The following is a 16,879-nucleotide window of genomic DNA, read 5'->3' as shown; positions in this document are numbered from 1 at the left end:
CCCTCGGCCAATAAAGCGAGATGAGTGCTGCAATCCCAGAGTTGGCCACAACTGGACCTAATGGTCAGGGGTCCCTTTACCCTTTATCTTTTTACCCAAGAGCTGGAGTACACGTGAGCCAAAGCAAAAGGGTAATGTGTACACAGCCTCACACGTCATCCATATAAATACACAGAGTGGTAGTAGACACATCCTTTTGGAATGAAAGTTGAGTCCTGCCGGATCAGGCCAACAGCCAACCTAATCCATCATCCTGTCTTCAGTGACCAACCAGATCCCTGTGGGGAAACCACAAACAGCACATGTGCACTGTAAGAGCGTCCTCCCCACCTGTGGTTTCCAGACCCTCCAAGTGTCCCTATTTTCCAGGGGCAGACCCGGATTTACAGAATGTTATGTACTGAGTTGAATAGGATCCAATCTGCAGGAGTCTGATTGGTCCTAGAACAATAGGATCCAAAAGGCAGCAGTCTGATTGGTCCTAGAACAATAGGATTCAGAATGCAGCAGTCTGATTGGTCCTAGAACAATGCAGCAGTATGATTGGTTGGCAGGAACCACCCAATCATGCTCCAGATAGAAGTGAATCCACAACCTGATTGGCTTACAGTAGAATTCCGGAATTAGCCAATCATGTGCAGCCCATTGTGTAAATAATGTATATAAAGCAGATACTTTGAGGGGACTTCCATTCATTCCTCCTCACCACTATGAGCTGAATAAAGAGCATGAAATCACTTTGCGACTCTGAGCATATTTCACAGAAGCTGCCCAGGTTTCTGATTTGATCTCAGAATGTCCTGCTTTTCCTTAAGATGTCCCTATTTTCATCGGAGAATTGTTGCAGGTCATGGTAGGACATCCTTATTTTCACTGGAGAAATGAGTTAACCGACCCCTCAAGCCATCTGAAGGCAGCTCTGTACTGTATAAGGAAGTCTTTTTTAAAAAAAAGTTTTTTGTTTTATGTTTTTATATATGTTGGAAGCTATCCAGAGTGGCAGGGGCAATCTAGTCAAATGGACGGGGTATTATTATTCTTATTATTACAGTCAAACCTTGGTTGTCGAACGTAATCTGTTCTGGAAGACTGACTTCCAAAACGTTCGACAACCGAAAACTGAAAGCGGAAGCCTCAATACAGAAGCTGCATAGCACGTTCGGCTTCCCAAAATCGTTTGAAAACCCGAGCAGTTACTTCCATGTTTTCAGCATTCAGGAGCTAAAACATGCCAAAATGGAGGCGTTTGGGAACCGAGGTTTGACTGTATTATGGAATAGGATGTCCCTATTTTCATCAGAAAAATGTTGGAGGGTATGCTTTTCCAACAACTGGCATTCAGAAGCATTGCTGCCTCCCAGGGTGAGGGTCCAGAGAACAGCCACCGTGGCTATCGGAGGGGGACACTGAACAGTGTAGGGCGTAGGGGGTGTCATTTTAGGGGTGAAACTTATTTTTTGCACGTTTCTTGAGCGAGGGGTTTCTGGGTGTGAGGAATTCAAATCTGCTACGATATTACTTTAGCAACGGGACAACATTTTGCTTGGTAAATCTACGTTAGATTTTTTTAAAAAAGCACATAAACTGCTCTTGGAAAACCAAAGAATTTTAATTTCATTTTCTGAAAATGTCAGGTAATGCTAACTAATAATAAAAAATAACAATAAAATCAATATATAATAAAACTACAAGTACTTGGCAATCATTTCTATGCAATGTTACACACATTTTACTTAGCAAGCAAAACTAGATCGTATTAACTTAGTCCAAACGTATTCTGAATTCCCAAGTTCATATTACAACTTTTTAACACCCCTCATTTTTTGGAGTTTCAAAGCTGAAATATTCAACACGACGCTCCTAAGCAAGCGCGCAAAGGACCGCCGCCTCGATTCTACAAAAAAGGTGCGCGCGCACTTTCTCGCTTCTGGAAGAGGCCACTTTAAAAAAAAAAAATCGCCGGCGCGTGCGCGCATAATCAACAAATCGCACGCTCCGAACGCGCGCGCGACCTTCTTCTAGCCTTTCTACGGCTCGGAGGCTTAAGAGGGAAACGTCACCGCCGCCGCCGCCATCGCCACGCGCGCGCGCAGCTTGCGTCCGCCCCGCCCCGCCCTCCCGAGTTGCTGGGCCGGCCGTTCTCGAACCGTCACTCATGTCAGCGCCCAGCCAATCAGGATCAACGACGCGAGGCTCGAGCGCCACCCCGCCACCCGCCTACCGTTCCTACGGCCCTCCTCCTCCTCAACTGCTCTTAGGCCCGCCCGCTCCGCCTGCGTGCCTCGAGAGCTGGCGCCGGCGATTCGTGTTGCCTAGGAAACGGGTCGCCGCCGCTTGCTGCTTGACGCTGCCGCCGTCGACTCTAGACCCCTGGCCGGGTTTAGAGTCGAGGGAGCTGCTGGTGGTTCGGAGGTTGGGATGAGGCGGCCAAGGGAGGAAGGAGGAGGACCCGGAGGGGGCGGCCCCGGAGCCTCCGCAGGCGGCCAGCAGCTCAGCGGTGAGTGAGGCGAAAGGCGGTGGCGGCAGGGAGGGCGGATTAAGGAGAGTGACGAGGCGGGCAGGCAAATAAAAAAGCCTTAAACACCCCCCACGCTCTTATTCTGGAGCAGCCCCGTTTGAAGCATTACAGGGGGGTTGGTCTAGATGACCCCGGGGACCCCCTTCCAACTCTACGATTCCATGATTCTTGTGACTTGGGATTTTACTTCTCAGGCTCCCGTTAACTTTGGGCGGGACTTCAGAGTTCAGGCGCGATCTAGCCAAAGCTATAAGGGCCTTTAGAATCGCGACGATTTCAGTGGGAAGCAGCTTCAAATGGGATCTCAAGCATAGGAGCGACATTGCTCTTTTCGTTTATGTATCTCACTTTTTCCTCCGAGGGGCTCGCGTCACTTATTTTATCCACGCAGGGAGGGGTGGGTAAGCCTGAAAGGAGGTGGGCAACCCACTGAGTTTCATAGCTGTATGCGGGTATGAATCTGGGCCTCCTTCCAGGATCTAATATTACTTTCTTCCACTGTGTTACAGTGGCTCTTAACAGTACTTAATTTGGGTACTTAATGAGACGTGGGTTGATATTTCCAAGAATGACAGTCGGAAACGTGTACTACCCAGAAGGAGATCTGATGGATGTAATGGGGAGTTGTAAGATGTAGAATTGTATTGTAGAGTTGGAAGAGAGCATGAGCAACCCCCTGCAATGCAGGAATCTTTCACTCAACATGGGGCTTGAACCCACAGCCCTGAAATTAAGAGTCTCATGCTCTACTGACTGAGCTATCCCAACTCAACTATGTATTTCTTTAAAATATCTGGCTACCCTATCTACTGGTAAGACTGGAGGGCCACAAGGGGACCATGGTAGGGAAACACTGATCTACAGTATGTCATCAAATCCCCCCCTCCAAAAAAAAGGAGCACCTGTGTAGGTTTTGCTTGACCAATCACAGCTGTCACCTTCCTCATACAAAATGAGATATTTTCTGTTCACTTGTGATAACAGGATTGTTGCAGAGTTAGATAGAACTATTGGTGGGAGGCTATGGGCTGAAATTGACAGATTCCATGGCGGGAGGACTGGTTTTGCCTTCAAGAAGCTGATCAAAACAAAGATAAACCACAATCTGCCAAACATCATTTATAAGCTTTTTCATATGGGAAAAGAAATATTTTAAAATTACTATGAGCTGGAGATTCAGAAATCTAAAATTTTCAGTTAGCCTAAGATAATTTAGAACAATGGCTGCAACCCTAAATATATGTTGATCTCAATCTGAAGCAGAGAAATTCTACATTGATTCCAATAGGTAGGCTTAATGCTGCACTTGATAGTACTGTATTTTTTAATGTTCCCTCCACTGAAATCACTTATAAACATTTTCAAGTAAATACAATTAAGAGCAGATTATAATAAAGTGGGTGAAATTATTGAATGCATATTTTTTCTAGGTGTGCTGAACGAAATGTAGAAGGGTAGGGACAGCATCTTCTCTTAACTATGGGGATGATGACAGATGTACAAATGCCAAGAAGAGTTCAAATAGTGTTCTTTATTCACAGAATGAAGGGTGCAGTTTCCACTTGAATAAAAATATGTGAAACTACCTTGTTTACTACCTTGACTACCACTTGTCACTGTTTAGCAACAGCAGCAGTTTGTCCTGTAAAAGTAAACACGGAAAGGAAACTAAAGCAAAATGAAACCTCTTCAAATATATGAGTATGCATTAATTCCCCCTGCCATGCATTTAAACACCATCTGTTTCCTATTGCCAAAGGAGCAAGAGTTTTGCCTGTAGTAGCTACCTTTCTGAACGTTTTCAGAATTTTCTGTCAATTTTTGTTATTGCATTTTTAAACAAAATAATAATGAACTGTACAGTCATTGCTAGTTCTCATGAAGCCAGTGACAAAATTGTTTGCAAGGTGAGGCTGATCTGGGCTTTTATTGCTTAGCATTCATGAGGTTTATCTTTTATCTTTATCTGTGAGAAATTTTCTGGAAGGTGATCAGTGTGACCTGCTTTTCGATAAAAAAATGCCAAGCATATTCTGAACAAGACATCAATATCAACTGATATTTTCTTGTTTCTTTATTTCCAGTGCAGGGACCCAATGGTGCAACTGTTAGCTATCATCACTACTATGCTTCTGCTTTCCCCTAGCCCCTTTGTGACGCTGCTGTTCAGTGCAACATGCTTGCTTTGAGCACAGAAGGGATTTTCCTTCCCACAGCACAAGATCTAAGGTTGTTTGTGTAATCCCGCACAGTAGCACACCTGTGGTTTTCATTAAAAGTATGGTAGAGTTGAATGGCTTTGCCATGCTTGGCTCCTGGGGTAGGCAACTTGTGACCCTCAACCTAATTTCATGGGCCTTCTGCAAGGAACCAGTTCATGCCCTCTGCAAGTGTTGATGGAGAGTACGCTGTTATTGTCCCAATTAGTGCCTCTTCATTTGCTCAGTCAAGCAAATGAAGTCTAAAGATCCTGAAGTTCCAAATATTTGGGCAAAATTCACATCCTCTCTCATTCTCCCATTTTGCCAATGCTTCTGTTCTTTTCTAAGCTTTCCTATATATGATGTCTTCACAAAGCCCTAAAATGACAATGGGCTTTTGGATCTGGCTGTCGTGCCCTGATTTTAAACAGTGAATGTTATTGAAAATAATGGCATTTTGTTGTGAGCTAGTATGTTACATAGTCCTATATTCCCTGACCTGAGGGTGAGCCGCATTGAACTTAGTGGGGTTTATTTCTTACGTAGACAAGTATAGGATTGCAGTAGCAGACTGACAAACCAATGTCCCATAGTAGTTCTCTTGGTTCAGAATAATCACTTCAGCAAGTAACTGGAAAGGTGATATAGGCATCTTCTGTTGTTGCTGCTAATGACTTTAATTACCTGAAGGATGGCACATTTCCACAGATGGTTTTTTAGAATGTGTGTGTTTTACTGGCAGTGACTGTGGTTAGTCAACACTGATTACTTAGGCTTTAGTTCTGCCAGTTGTACTATTTTATTTTTAGAATAGCATTTTTACAGGCAGTGTCATCAACTTTGATGTGCTTTTTGCCCACTAAGTATGGCTTCTGTTTTTGAAAAGTTTATAGTTATCCATCTCTAGGAAACAAAAGTATGTGCATCAGAGTTTCTGCAGGCTCTCTTTCAGTTGTGATGCTTTCTCTATAAGGTTATGCCTTAACATAAAGATGATATTTCTGGTAATTATCTTTTTACTGAAATTTGTCTTGAAAGGATGGCAATTATTCAGTTCAGTGTTACTTTGATTCATACATGGCTAGCTATCGCTCTCTGCAATTTTTCTGATCCTGCTAGGTGCATTTGCATTATGGCAACTTGACCTTTATCTGTCCTCTGCTTTAATCCTCCCTTGATCCTCCTTGAGGAGATTATTGGCAGCATGTCTTGAACAATGAGGAACAATCTGTTGTTTACAATAGCATTTTTTCTTCATCTCCCTTGGGAAACTCCCAGGGGAATGTGATATACACTTGTCTCCAAGTTCTGCGTAAGAGTCAGAAGTACGCTGTGGGGCCTGCATATAATGCTCTGTGTGCCTGTTCGAATTGTCCTTAAGAATAATTATTTTAAAAGTCATATTAAGAGGTGGGTGGAATGTGCAATAAACAGAAGGACTTCATTTGCTTATTCCTGCACCACCATCCTATTCTCTCCTTACATACTTCCTCTGAAAGCTGTTATGCAATTAAATCATATCAACAGCTGTGAAATGCTGCAAAACCATTTAATTTACTTCATACATATTTTTGTCCTTCAGTTCCATCCTCTAAAACTTGGCTACCCAGTTAATTCCATTTTAATTCCATTTTGACATAATTGTCTCATTTGTAGCCTTCAAATATAGCTAGATGACAGCTTCACAGGCTTCCGGTTTTTCACTATATTATTATTATCAGACAACACATAAAGTATCCTTTTGGGGGGTTCTATATTTGCTTCATCTGTTTCAGCAGCACCAGAGACTCTCTTTTCATACAAGCAGTAGCCTGGTCACTGAAGATCCTCTTGTATGATTTAGGAATTTTTCTTCACTGCATTGTTTGGAGCATGTCCTGTAAAAGCATTCACTGTAGCATATGTGCTGCTATAGCATCTCAGTTTGGGAACTACTCTGACATGCCTAATAGAATCATGTTATGGAGCTTTCTTTACCTCCATGAGAGCTAGAAACCTGTATTTAATAATTAAACTGTAGAGTATTAGAATTGTAGCTGGTGTTGTGGCAGTCTAGAAATGAAAACTTTGATCACTTTGGTGATATCCTGCACAATCCTATGGCATAATTAAGTCCCACTAATTAAGTAAATGATGATAGTAAGTCCCACAAAATTAAGTAGTGTTTACTTTCTAGTACCGTAAGTGGGTTTAGGTATGGTCTAAAGCAGCAATCCTCTACACATTTACCTGGGAGTAAGTTCCATTAAACTCAGTAGGACTTAGAGGACTTAGTTGTGAGTAAACATGAATAGGATTACACTTCTAATATCTCAACCTATATGTTGGCTTGAAATAATATGTTGTATAATTAATTAGCCATCATGATTATTAATAGTCAGAACCTGCAGTGTCATTTCACTTGATTCTACTGTACTATTAGCCTTTCTTGCTCTCTTTTTTTATCCTAGAGGGAATTTTCCCACTTTGCAGGAAAGCTAGTTTGGCATTCTGCTTGGATTTAGCTCAAATCTACTTTGCATGTTTACTTTTTAAATATAAAATGTTTTAGTTTGCTTGTTGCATGATAGTAACATGCTTTTTCCACAGAATACTTAAACAAAATATCTGTTTCTATTAAGGACTCTTGTAAGAATGGCAGCATTATTCCCTTCACTACGACATTATTTCCGGATAGTGTGGTTATAATACTGGAAAAGAAGACTGATGACTTAAGCAAGTACTATGACAGATTACTCGCCCATGTAACAGCAACATTCTCAAAAGTCCCTGCTTGAAAAAGAAGCAGCTTTAGCATTTTAAAGGATTTGGCTAACCTGTTTTTACAAAATGAATCGCTACACAACCATGAAGCAACTTGGGGATGGAACATACGGCAGTGTACTGATGGGGAAGAGCAATGAATCAGGGGAGCTTGTGGCCATCAAAAGGTACGTGCCATTAAATCTTCATGCATGACAGTGCAATGTTACACATGTCTACTCAGAAGTAGGCCCCATTGAGGTCAGTGGGAATTAGTTACAAGTAGGAAGGAGTCGGCATATGATGTTGGTTGCTGTTAGTGAAACATTAACAAAATATAAGGTAAAGGGACCCCTGACCATTAGGTCCGGTTGTGGCCGACTCTGGGGTTGCGGTGCTCATCTCGCTTTACTGGCTGAGGGAGCCGGCGTACAGCTTCCAGGTCATGTGGCCAGCATGACTAAGCCGCTTCTGGCAAACCAGAGCAGTGCACGGAAATGCTGTTTACCTTCCCGCCAGAGCGGTACCTATTTATGCTAGATTGGCAGGAGCAGGGACCGAGCAATGGGAGCTCACCCCATCACGGGGATTTGAACCGCCGACCTTCAGATCGGCAAGTCCTAGGCTCTGTGGTTTAACCCACAGCGCCACCCGCGTCCCTTAAGAAAATATAAATAACAACAAATATGTAAATGATTGAATCCTCATTCCGGATGCTCTTTAAGCAGTAGTAGAAATCACATGTAATCCCACCCCCACCCCCCGTTGGCTTGTGCTCTGTGAGCCACCTCATTTTTCTCCCATTTTGCCTTCTGAGATGGCCTTTTACCTTTTGCTGGGCTGCTGCTTCTGGCTAGCTGAACTGCAGCATTGGGACCCTTTCTGCGCTGCTTTATTTTAAGTTATGCTGATTGGAATAAGCCGTTAATGGAATGTACCCTGCCCATTCATTTCTTACCTTTTTCAAATTCTGTTCAGTAGCTTGCATTGAAATTGCTTCCAAGACTTTTTAATTTGTTCTGATATTAAGTAGAGCAGGTTGTAACTTCTGAATCAGGAAATAATATTTCAGTCCTCTGTATAATCTACTTTCTATCTTCTTTGCGTGTTTCACTTTTTACCTAATGAGCATGGGTTCCTTGTGACTTTTGTTTCAGAATGAAAAGAAAGTTCTACTCTTGGGATGAGTGTATGAATCTTAGAGAAGTCAAGGTAATGCTCATATTTACTAAATAACTGTTTAGGCCTGTGTTGGAACCAATGACATGATCATAATTAATCTCTCTGATGTATTGCAGTCTCTGAAAAAACTTAATCATGCCAATGTGATAAAGCTGAAAGAAGTTATTCGAGAAAATGACCATCTTTATTTCGTGTTTGAATATATGAAGGAAAATCTCTATCAGCTAATGAAAGACAGGTATGTTCACTTTTAAAACTTTGCTTAGATCTGGTACCCACTGGTCAGTGGGTACAACATCCTGTTTGCTTTTTTCCCTAGAACTCTGTTCACAATTCTCAGTACAGCACAGAAAGGTGATTATTACAATATCAAAGGGAAAATGTTCATGTTTCACATATCTAAGAACCTGACCTAGTTGGTTTACAGCAGATCTATTGAACATGTGAATATTATTGCAAGCTCAGGTATCTTAAGCAGGCCAATTATTTTCCTCTGAGAAGAGCGTTTTTGTTACTCAATTTTAATTGGATGCTTTTTGATTTGTCTTGGAAGGGAGCCTTGTTTATGTGGCACAACTGAAACTGAGAACCTTGTATATCACTTTTTTGACATCCTTGGCATCCTATCTGTATGTCAGTCTGAAACAAGTTTCTCTTGCAATTTCTGATGGACAAAGAAAACTAATGAACTCTTCAGAAGATTTACTTTGTTAGCCAGAAAGTGTCAGACTGTTATTTAAGAGTTGTACTCAACATTGCAGTAAGAGAACATTTTTTCAGCCCAAGGATTTCTCCTTGAACAATGGAATGTTCTGCCCCTCTCCTCCTCTTGTGCGCCCCCTAAATCTGTTCTGGGAGTTCCTGAACCCTCCAGAGAAGATTTTGGAACAGAGGGGGGTATGCATGGGGAGGGGGGAAGTCCCATAGCACTAATCCATGCACTAGTGCACATATTTAATTGTATCCTGTTGTTAGTCAGCAACATGTTGGGGATTATCTAAACCTTGTGTTGCTTTTGTTGAGTTGCATGTCATAATTGCCATCAAGAAGTACAGATTAATCATTTCGCTTTTTTTATTGCTTTAGCTGGTGTAATATAGATTCTGTTATACTATTTAATATTTATTTATTTGTATTCAGTTGTGCTCTGTAGTCAATATTAAATTAAATGAAATTGAATTTTTAACCCAGCAGCTTTCAAATGAAGTGGTCATCAAAGCCATAGGATCACTTGGGAGGACCAGCAGAGCGGCAAGGTTGCAGCTTTCTGCCCTGCTCATCAGACCCATCTGCCAGTCTCCAATACTGCCAGACATCCATCCATGTGTTTGAAGAGTGCATAAAACACAGTGCGCATAGGTACAAATTGCATGATTTCCAAATTGTTCATGGATATTGACTGCACTGTTCAAGCCTACACCTACTGCTTTTTATGCACATATGCTCTATTCAGATGTTAGTGCATATTTGTGGATGTCTGGCAGAACTGGTATACCTGAACATACCTGGGAGGGGGGGATGTAAGCTTGCTCTCATATCGCCCCTAGAGAAGATCAGTGAGAAGATTGCTAGAGTTCAGAATTGTTTACATGTAGGAAGAGTTGCAGAAAAGTTTAGAATAATTGTGAACATCAATCATTGTGATTTTATATTTATATTGTTGGGCATCCTTAGAAAAGTTGCGGTGTGAATTCACTGGAAGAAGTAAATGAAAACTAAATACCATTCTGGATGGTTAAATCAAGGCTGTATGGGTTGATTTACTGCATTTATATAAGACTGCCACATTTTAAAATGAGATTTTCTGCTTCATAAACACAAAAAACTTTAATGTTGCAAAAATCTGCTGACATTGTCAATTTGTTTCCTTTCAGAAATAAGTTGTTCCCTGAGTCTGTCATCAGGAACATTATGTACCAGATATTACAAGGGTTAGCTTTCATCCATAAACACGGTAAGACACTTCACTATTCGTGCTTTTTCTGAGTAAAGTAAATGTACAGTGATAAGCATTTGTAACTTGGGGGGAAATGCTTCATGATTTGTTAAAGATTGGTGTATATTATTACTGTTATGCAGTGTCAGTGGATCAAATGGAGAAGGAACCTTGTGATTGATACATAATTCAGCCGGTCCTCTGAAACAAAGCTACAGCTGTGTATTTGTCACTACACAATAGCTGGCAATTCCCCACCCACCCACCCAAAGAGTGTTATGTTTAAATCCTTTGCTCTATCTTCAGTTTTCAAGGCAATATTAATTTTACCTCAAGTTGAATCCATCCAACCATTGGACCTCAAGCAGAAGGCCCTGTAGCAATAAAAATAAATATCTAGGCTTGCTCCATGTGTTAGGCCAGTGATGTACTGAGACGGACACATGGTTGGCATGGTGACTATGAAGCTCCAAGCCAGCCCCAGGACTTCATGGCCACACTGAAGCTGTTTAGTAGTGGGATCGATGGTACACTAATAAGATCCCTGTTCTGTCACAGGGAAGAAAGTATCAAATCAGGTGCCCAGGTGCACTGGCTTCCCTGAAAGAAAGATTGCAATTTTTTTGGCTGATGCCCCCTTCCAACCCACCAGCCTGTGCTGGTTCTGTACAAAACGCCCAGGTGGACAGAGCTGGTTCAAGGTAGATCCACCCAGGTTTTCTTAATACATTGCAAGTTAACCCCTTCATCCAAAATGAAATCATGGATAGTGGTAATTTTATTATGGGCTGATGTGTTCATTGGCAGCACCACTTGGGGAGCAGTGGGAGGTAAATTGGCATAGTCATTCAAACTGTGATGGTTGAGAGATGGTCCAGATGCAGCCACTTCTCAGCTGGCCTGACCATGCTCCAAACGATGACCCTGGTTATTGAGGTGCTCTGACCATGCCCCCAAAGCACATTCTCCTAAGCACATAATTCAAGTTGACTTTATATTTGGGTTCTGCATGGTCTTTGGATAAGCTTGACCCAGTAGCAAAGTGCATGTATATAAAAAGCAGGGCTGGGAAATCTGTGGTCCTTAGGATGCTGCTGAACTCTATCAGCTTCAGCTACCCATGGACATTGGTCAGGGATGATGGGTGTTGTAGTCTAGCAACATCTGACAGGCAACAGGTTTCCCATCCCTGCGTTGAAGCAATCCGAACCATTAAAAACTTTATACCAATGTATGATCCAGGACAGTGTTAACACTAAGTAGTACATATGAGTAGGTAAAAATATGATTCAGTACCTTAAAATAGTAGGAAGCACTAAAGTGCAAGTATCACAGATAGATTTGCTCTGGCAGTTAAAATGCAGGTGCCAGAGGCAGACCTTTTAACACCCCACCACCACCATTTTTGGGACGGCAGGATTTTGCCCTAGTTTAAAAGCAGATGGTTCATCATTCTTTAATTAAAATTCTTTAATTAGTTGCCATAATTACTGAATGCCAGCTGCTACAGGTCAGAATGTTCTCTGTATTTAATTTGATGAACAGATTTTTTTTTTAAAGGTAAACTAGTTTAGAATTAATTCAAGAGAGGTTACTTTTATTTTCCACTTGAATTCCATGCCTAAGTTCCATATTTCAGGTAGTTGTTGATACTGCGGTTTGTTTGTTTGTTTGTTTATTATTTCTTTGTCCGTATTCACATTTACAGGATTTTTCCACCGGGATATGAAACCTGAAAACCTTCTCTGTATGGGTCCTGAACTTGTTAAAATAGCTGACTTTGGACTGGCTAGAGAACTTAGATCTCAGCCTCCATATACTGATTATGTTTCTACCAGATGGTAAGTATGGCTGCATTTGTAACCCCACTTTATCTGGGAGTAAACCCCACTGAATTCAGCATAACTTGCTTCTGAATAGACATGCTTAGGACTGTGTTGTTATTCAGCATGACCTTCACTTACCTTTTGCATCTCTGCATGAATGTATTCAATTATTTCTCTTCACCATCACAGGTACCGTGCACCTGAGGTTTTACTGCGATCCTCTGTTTATAGTTCTCCTATTGACATATGGGCTGTTGGCAGCATAATGGCTGAACTATACACACTAAGACCACTTTTTCCAGGAACAAGTGAAGTTGATGAAATCTTCAAAATTTGCCAGGTGTTAGGCACTCCAAAGAAGGTAACCTACTTTGAGAATATGTAATGGCTTGGATGCTAAGTTAAATTAAGCAAGTTCACAAATGGAAAGTTTGTCATCTCTTCTCTGCCCCCACACCTCTGCAGTGGGTTATGAGGAGGCTCCTGAGCAATGTGAAATAGGGGCGATGATTTATTATTCCTATGGTTTAACAGTGGTACACTGCTGAAAGGCAGAAAGCCGGGTAACCAGGAGTGTTTTTGTGTAGATGGAATGTGAACTCCATTTAATTTTGTACTGAAAACAAATTTCTGGGTTCATAATTCTCTAATTTTAAATGTGCAGGCAACTCCCCATTTGTGTGTGATCAGCACGCATGTGACCACTGACATATGTGCTGTTTTTGGCACCACAAGGGGACACAAACTGTGCCTCGGAACACCCACCCTGCATAAATGGGGAGTTGCCTGTATGTCTTTTACACTAGGCTCCCATTGGTGGATCTCAGATTTCTAATAAAAAAGAAAGTAGATTCCGCAAGCCTGAAATCTGCCCACTCCTGGTCTAGAAGAGTTCATTCCCCCCCCCAGCTTTTTTTAAAAATGAAGCCTCTTCTTATCTGATGTTTCATGACTGCTGTTGTATGCCTTTTTCTCAGAATGATTGGCCAGAAGGATACCAACTTGCCACTGCAATGAATTTTCGCTTCCCTCAATGTGTCTCCCTAAACTTAAAGACTCTCATTCCAAATGCCAGTAATGAGGCAATACAGCTTATGTGTGATATGCTGAACTGGGATCCAAAGAAACGACCTACAGCAAGTCAGGTATGTCATTTGCAAAATAGGTGTTTTTTTTTTTAATTATCATGAGTAATTGGACCACTGCTCCTATCAGCACCAGCTGGCATGGCCAGTAGTTAGGGACTGTGGGAAATAAAGTCAGCAACATCTAATTCCCTATCGCAGTTTAAAGTTTAAAGAAAGTAGCACTCCAACAGAAAGTTTGGGGCTTCTAAATTCATTTTTGAAAGTCATGTTACAAACTCTTTCCTTCTATGGAAATCAGATAGTCACCAGTAAGGAGCAGGTCATTTTTAGTGGTGGCTCCATCTTTCTGGACTGATGCCCTCCAAGAGGCATCTTCATATCCTTCCTTGCTGCCCTTCAAGTGCCCATGTAAGATTTAACCTGTAGATCAAAAGGAAAGAGGGGGAGCAATTGACCTCAGGTGGTTGCTCAGTGCTATACCTGGCTTTGGTGTTTTATTCAGTATTGGGTTGGTTTTGCTTCCTATTTTTATGGCATTGTGAACAGTAAAGGGTGGGAATAAAGCAAAGTTGATAAAATCCATAAAAGGTTCTTTCAAGCGTACAAAACACATCTCATATGTTACCTTAATAATACCACCCCTGTGAAGTATACCAGTAATGCTATTCACATGTTGTAAAGGAATTGAGAAATTGTTCCTTTCCCAGGGCCTGTTGAACTTAAGGTTAATATGACATTTGAATTGGGAATGTCCTGCCTTGGACCTCTGACTGCTACACCAGTTTCTCCGTTTTACATGCAGTTAAAATTCCTCCTTGGCTGTTCTGTCCTGTGCATGATATTGTCCATGCCACAAAACTTGCTTCTATAAGATTTTGGTTAAGGAGAACTGTTTTATCAGCCGTACGCTAGAATGATTGTAGGCATTTTATCTGCATTCTAGTTATCAGCATTCTCTCTTTCTTCAGGCATTGAAGTATCCTTATTTTCAAGTGGGCCAAGTTTTAGGACCACCTCCACAATATTTGGATCAGAAACAGTCTCATCCCAAATCAATTCCAGCAGCAGATCCAAAGCCGTCTCTATCCAAGCTGGACCCTGTATCAAAATTAGAACCAGTATCTAAGCCAGAATCTCAGTCTTCACCAGATGCCCTTGATAAGTTTCAGCTGCAGTGTGTATCAAAGAATAGCCAGCAGCCCCTCCAGGCAATTCAGTTGCCACAGAATGCAGCCAATCATCAACCATCAAAGCAGCAGCAGCAATCATTCCTTCCAGCCATCAATAAAAATTCAACACCAGTAAGTTGCTGTCAAGTGGCTATTTACCTATGAACAAGTCAAAAGTACTAAGTAATTACTCTGAAGTCCTGTTTTACATTCGTATTAATTCAATAGGGTTACATAATCTGCAGCATTATGTGTAAATTTTGCCTTGGTGCTTTATTCTGAAATCCATTCTTTACAAAGCCACTTTCCACTTGTACGCATGCCACTCCTTTCCCTCAAGCAAACTACTATAGATTTCTCTGATATCTCTTGTTTTTCTCTCCGTGGTGCTTACTTCTTTCCTTACCCTGTAACACGTACACTCTCTGCACACCAGATTTATTCTAGTTTTGCAGTCAGAACTCCTACAAACCAAGAAATACCACTTTCCAGTTTAGGATAGTAATGTACAGGTAGCAAGATGTTTCAGAAATAATATAGCCTTTTGTGTTTGTGTAATTGAAACAGAAGCAGATAGCCATAGGACCGTCAAATGGCGCAGTAGGCCTAAAAAACTGTCGGCGCCGATGGGGGCAGACTATGTTACAGGCGATGGATAGCTGGGACAATTTGGATGACTCTGAATTTGGGATTTCGTATTCTAAGAAGCCTAGCATCACCATGTTAAGTGAAAAGAAAACAAAGGAATCTCTTTTTAGGTAAGGCATTATATTTTGTCCTGTTTTCCCTCCTAGTTTATAATTGGTATGTGTGGGAGCAGGGAAGCAATCTGCAATACTTGCCGTCTGAAGACCAAAAACAGGATGAGTTGTTTCTCTAGAGCAGCCTTTCTCAACCTGTGGGTCCCCAGATGTTCTTGAACTACAACTCCCATCACCCCTAGCTAGCAAGGCCAGAGCTCAGGAATGATGGGAGTTGTAGTCCAACAACATCTGGGGACCCACAGGTTTAGAACCGCTCCTCTAGAGCTTTTGGCCCAGTGGGCCTGATACTTATTCCCCACCCACCCCCACAGGCGAACATTGACAGATGGGCAGGGCCACTTAACTTGTTAATCATCTGATGTCATGTTGACATCAGGTAACTCATAGGTGGGCAGTCCCATCCACTTTTCAATGTTGACCCACAGGGTGGGTGAGGCAGCACCCAGCATGCTTGAACCCTCTACCCCTTAGCTGACGTCACCCAGCTGGTGGACAGGTGGTTGTAGCTTGGGGAATATGTCCCATTGGGCTAACTTGAGACCACCCCCCACCCCCCAGAGCTTTACCCAAGTCTGGAGAGTCTCCTATACAAAAGCAGCAAAATACACAAAGGCAGGCTGGACCTATCCACACACATTGCAATCATTGCCTGTGGGGTTAGTGTGGAATTATGGTCAGTGTATCTCTTTGCATCACAATGAGGGTTGTTTTCCCCCAGAAGTGCTTCATTTTTTAACTGTTCCCACACAGCTTCCTGACATTCTTGCCTAAACTTTTTCAGTGCAGTGGTACCTCTGGTTACGTACTTAATTCGTTCCGGAGGTCTGTTCTTAACCTGAAACTGTTCTTAACCTGAAACACCACTTTCGCTAATGGGGCCTCCTGCTGCTGCCGCACCACTGCGGCACAATTTCTGTTCTCATCCTGAAGCAAAGTTCTTAACCCGAGGTACTATTTCTGGGTTAGTGGAGTCTGTAACCTGAAGTATATGTAACCTGAGGTACCACTGTATAGGCTCTGCATGGAATCTGCATTCTAGGTCTGCTTCAACTCTGCACTGAATGTGAAAATGCAGCATCCCTAAGATGCTGGAAAACACTGTTGTTTTGGATCAAGAGTTAATTTGTGTCATGGGTTATCTTCACTTTCAGTGTTCCTGGGTGTATGTCCCCCAGATCTGGCCAATCAGGAGAAAACAAAGTTCTGAAGAGAAATGACTCTGGAATATCAACGACTTCAGCAAAACAGTACTACTTAAAACAGTCAAGATACCTACCTGGTAAGGAGGCAGTTCTTTAATGCTTTTGATTACATTGGTTGGGTGGTGGGGGGGGGGTTTTGTGCCTTTTCTTCTGTTAGTATACATAGGTCAGAGGAATAAGTGGGCAAAAAGAGGGGGGAATCCAGGAGCTAGAACAAACTTTATTTCAAGAGGCACAGTTTTCAGTGAAAG

The 16,879-nt window shown here is 42.0% G+C and overlaps 1 protein-coding gene across 10 annotated transcripts in view; it reads left to right on the top strand.

Moving 5' to 3' along the window:
- Nucleotides 1-1,996: 1,996 nt before the first annotated feature.
- The window catches only part of MAK (male germ cell associated kinase), a 29,444-nt gene continuing 14,561 nt past the window's right edge, over nt 1,997-16,879 (top strand). For 3 of the 10 annotated variants that reach the window (XM_083623869.1, XM_083623867.1, XM_083623875.1), the window contains exons 1-11: nt 2,234-2,497; nt 7,341-7,649; nt 8,619-8,673; nt 8,760-8,881; nt 10,518-10,597; nt 12,288-12,420; nt 12,595-12,766; nt 13,383-13,550; nt 14,462-14,794; nt 15,230-15,420; nt 16,578-16,705. In XM_083623869.1, the coding sequence (XP_083479995.1) occupies nt 7,549-7,649; nt 8,619-8,673; nt 8,760-8,881; nt 10,518-10,597; nt 12,288-12,420; nt 12,595-12,766; nt 13,383-13,550; nt 14,462-14,794; nt 15,230-15,420; nt 16,578-16,705 (1,483 nt within the window). In that variant the 5' untranslated portion in view covers nt 2,234-2,497; nt 7,341-7,548. Of the gene's footprint in view, nt 2,498-7,340; nt 7,650-8,618; nt 8,674-8,759; nt 8,882-9,837; nt 10,003-10,517; nt 10,598-12,287; nt 12,421-12,594; nt 12,767-13,382; nt 13,551-14,461; nt 14,795-15,229; nt 15,421-16,577; nt 16,706-16,879 lie in introns of all 10 variants that reach the window. The other 7 variants (XM_083623874.1, XM_083623873.1, XM_083623876.1 and 4 more) reach the window with 6 other exon arrangements.

Source organism: Podarcis filfolensis (genome assembly GCF_964270895.1).
Source record: "Podarcis filfolensis genome assembly, chromosome: 7".
Lineage (NCBI taxonomy): Eukaryota > Metazoa > Chordata > Lepidosauria > Squamata > Lacertidae > Podarcis > Podarcis filfolensis.
The sequence above is the reverse complement of the archived record's forward strand: the minus strand, read 5'-3'. Positions and strand labels throughout refer to the sequence as shown.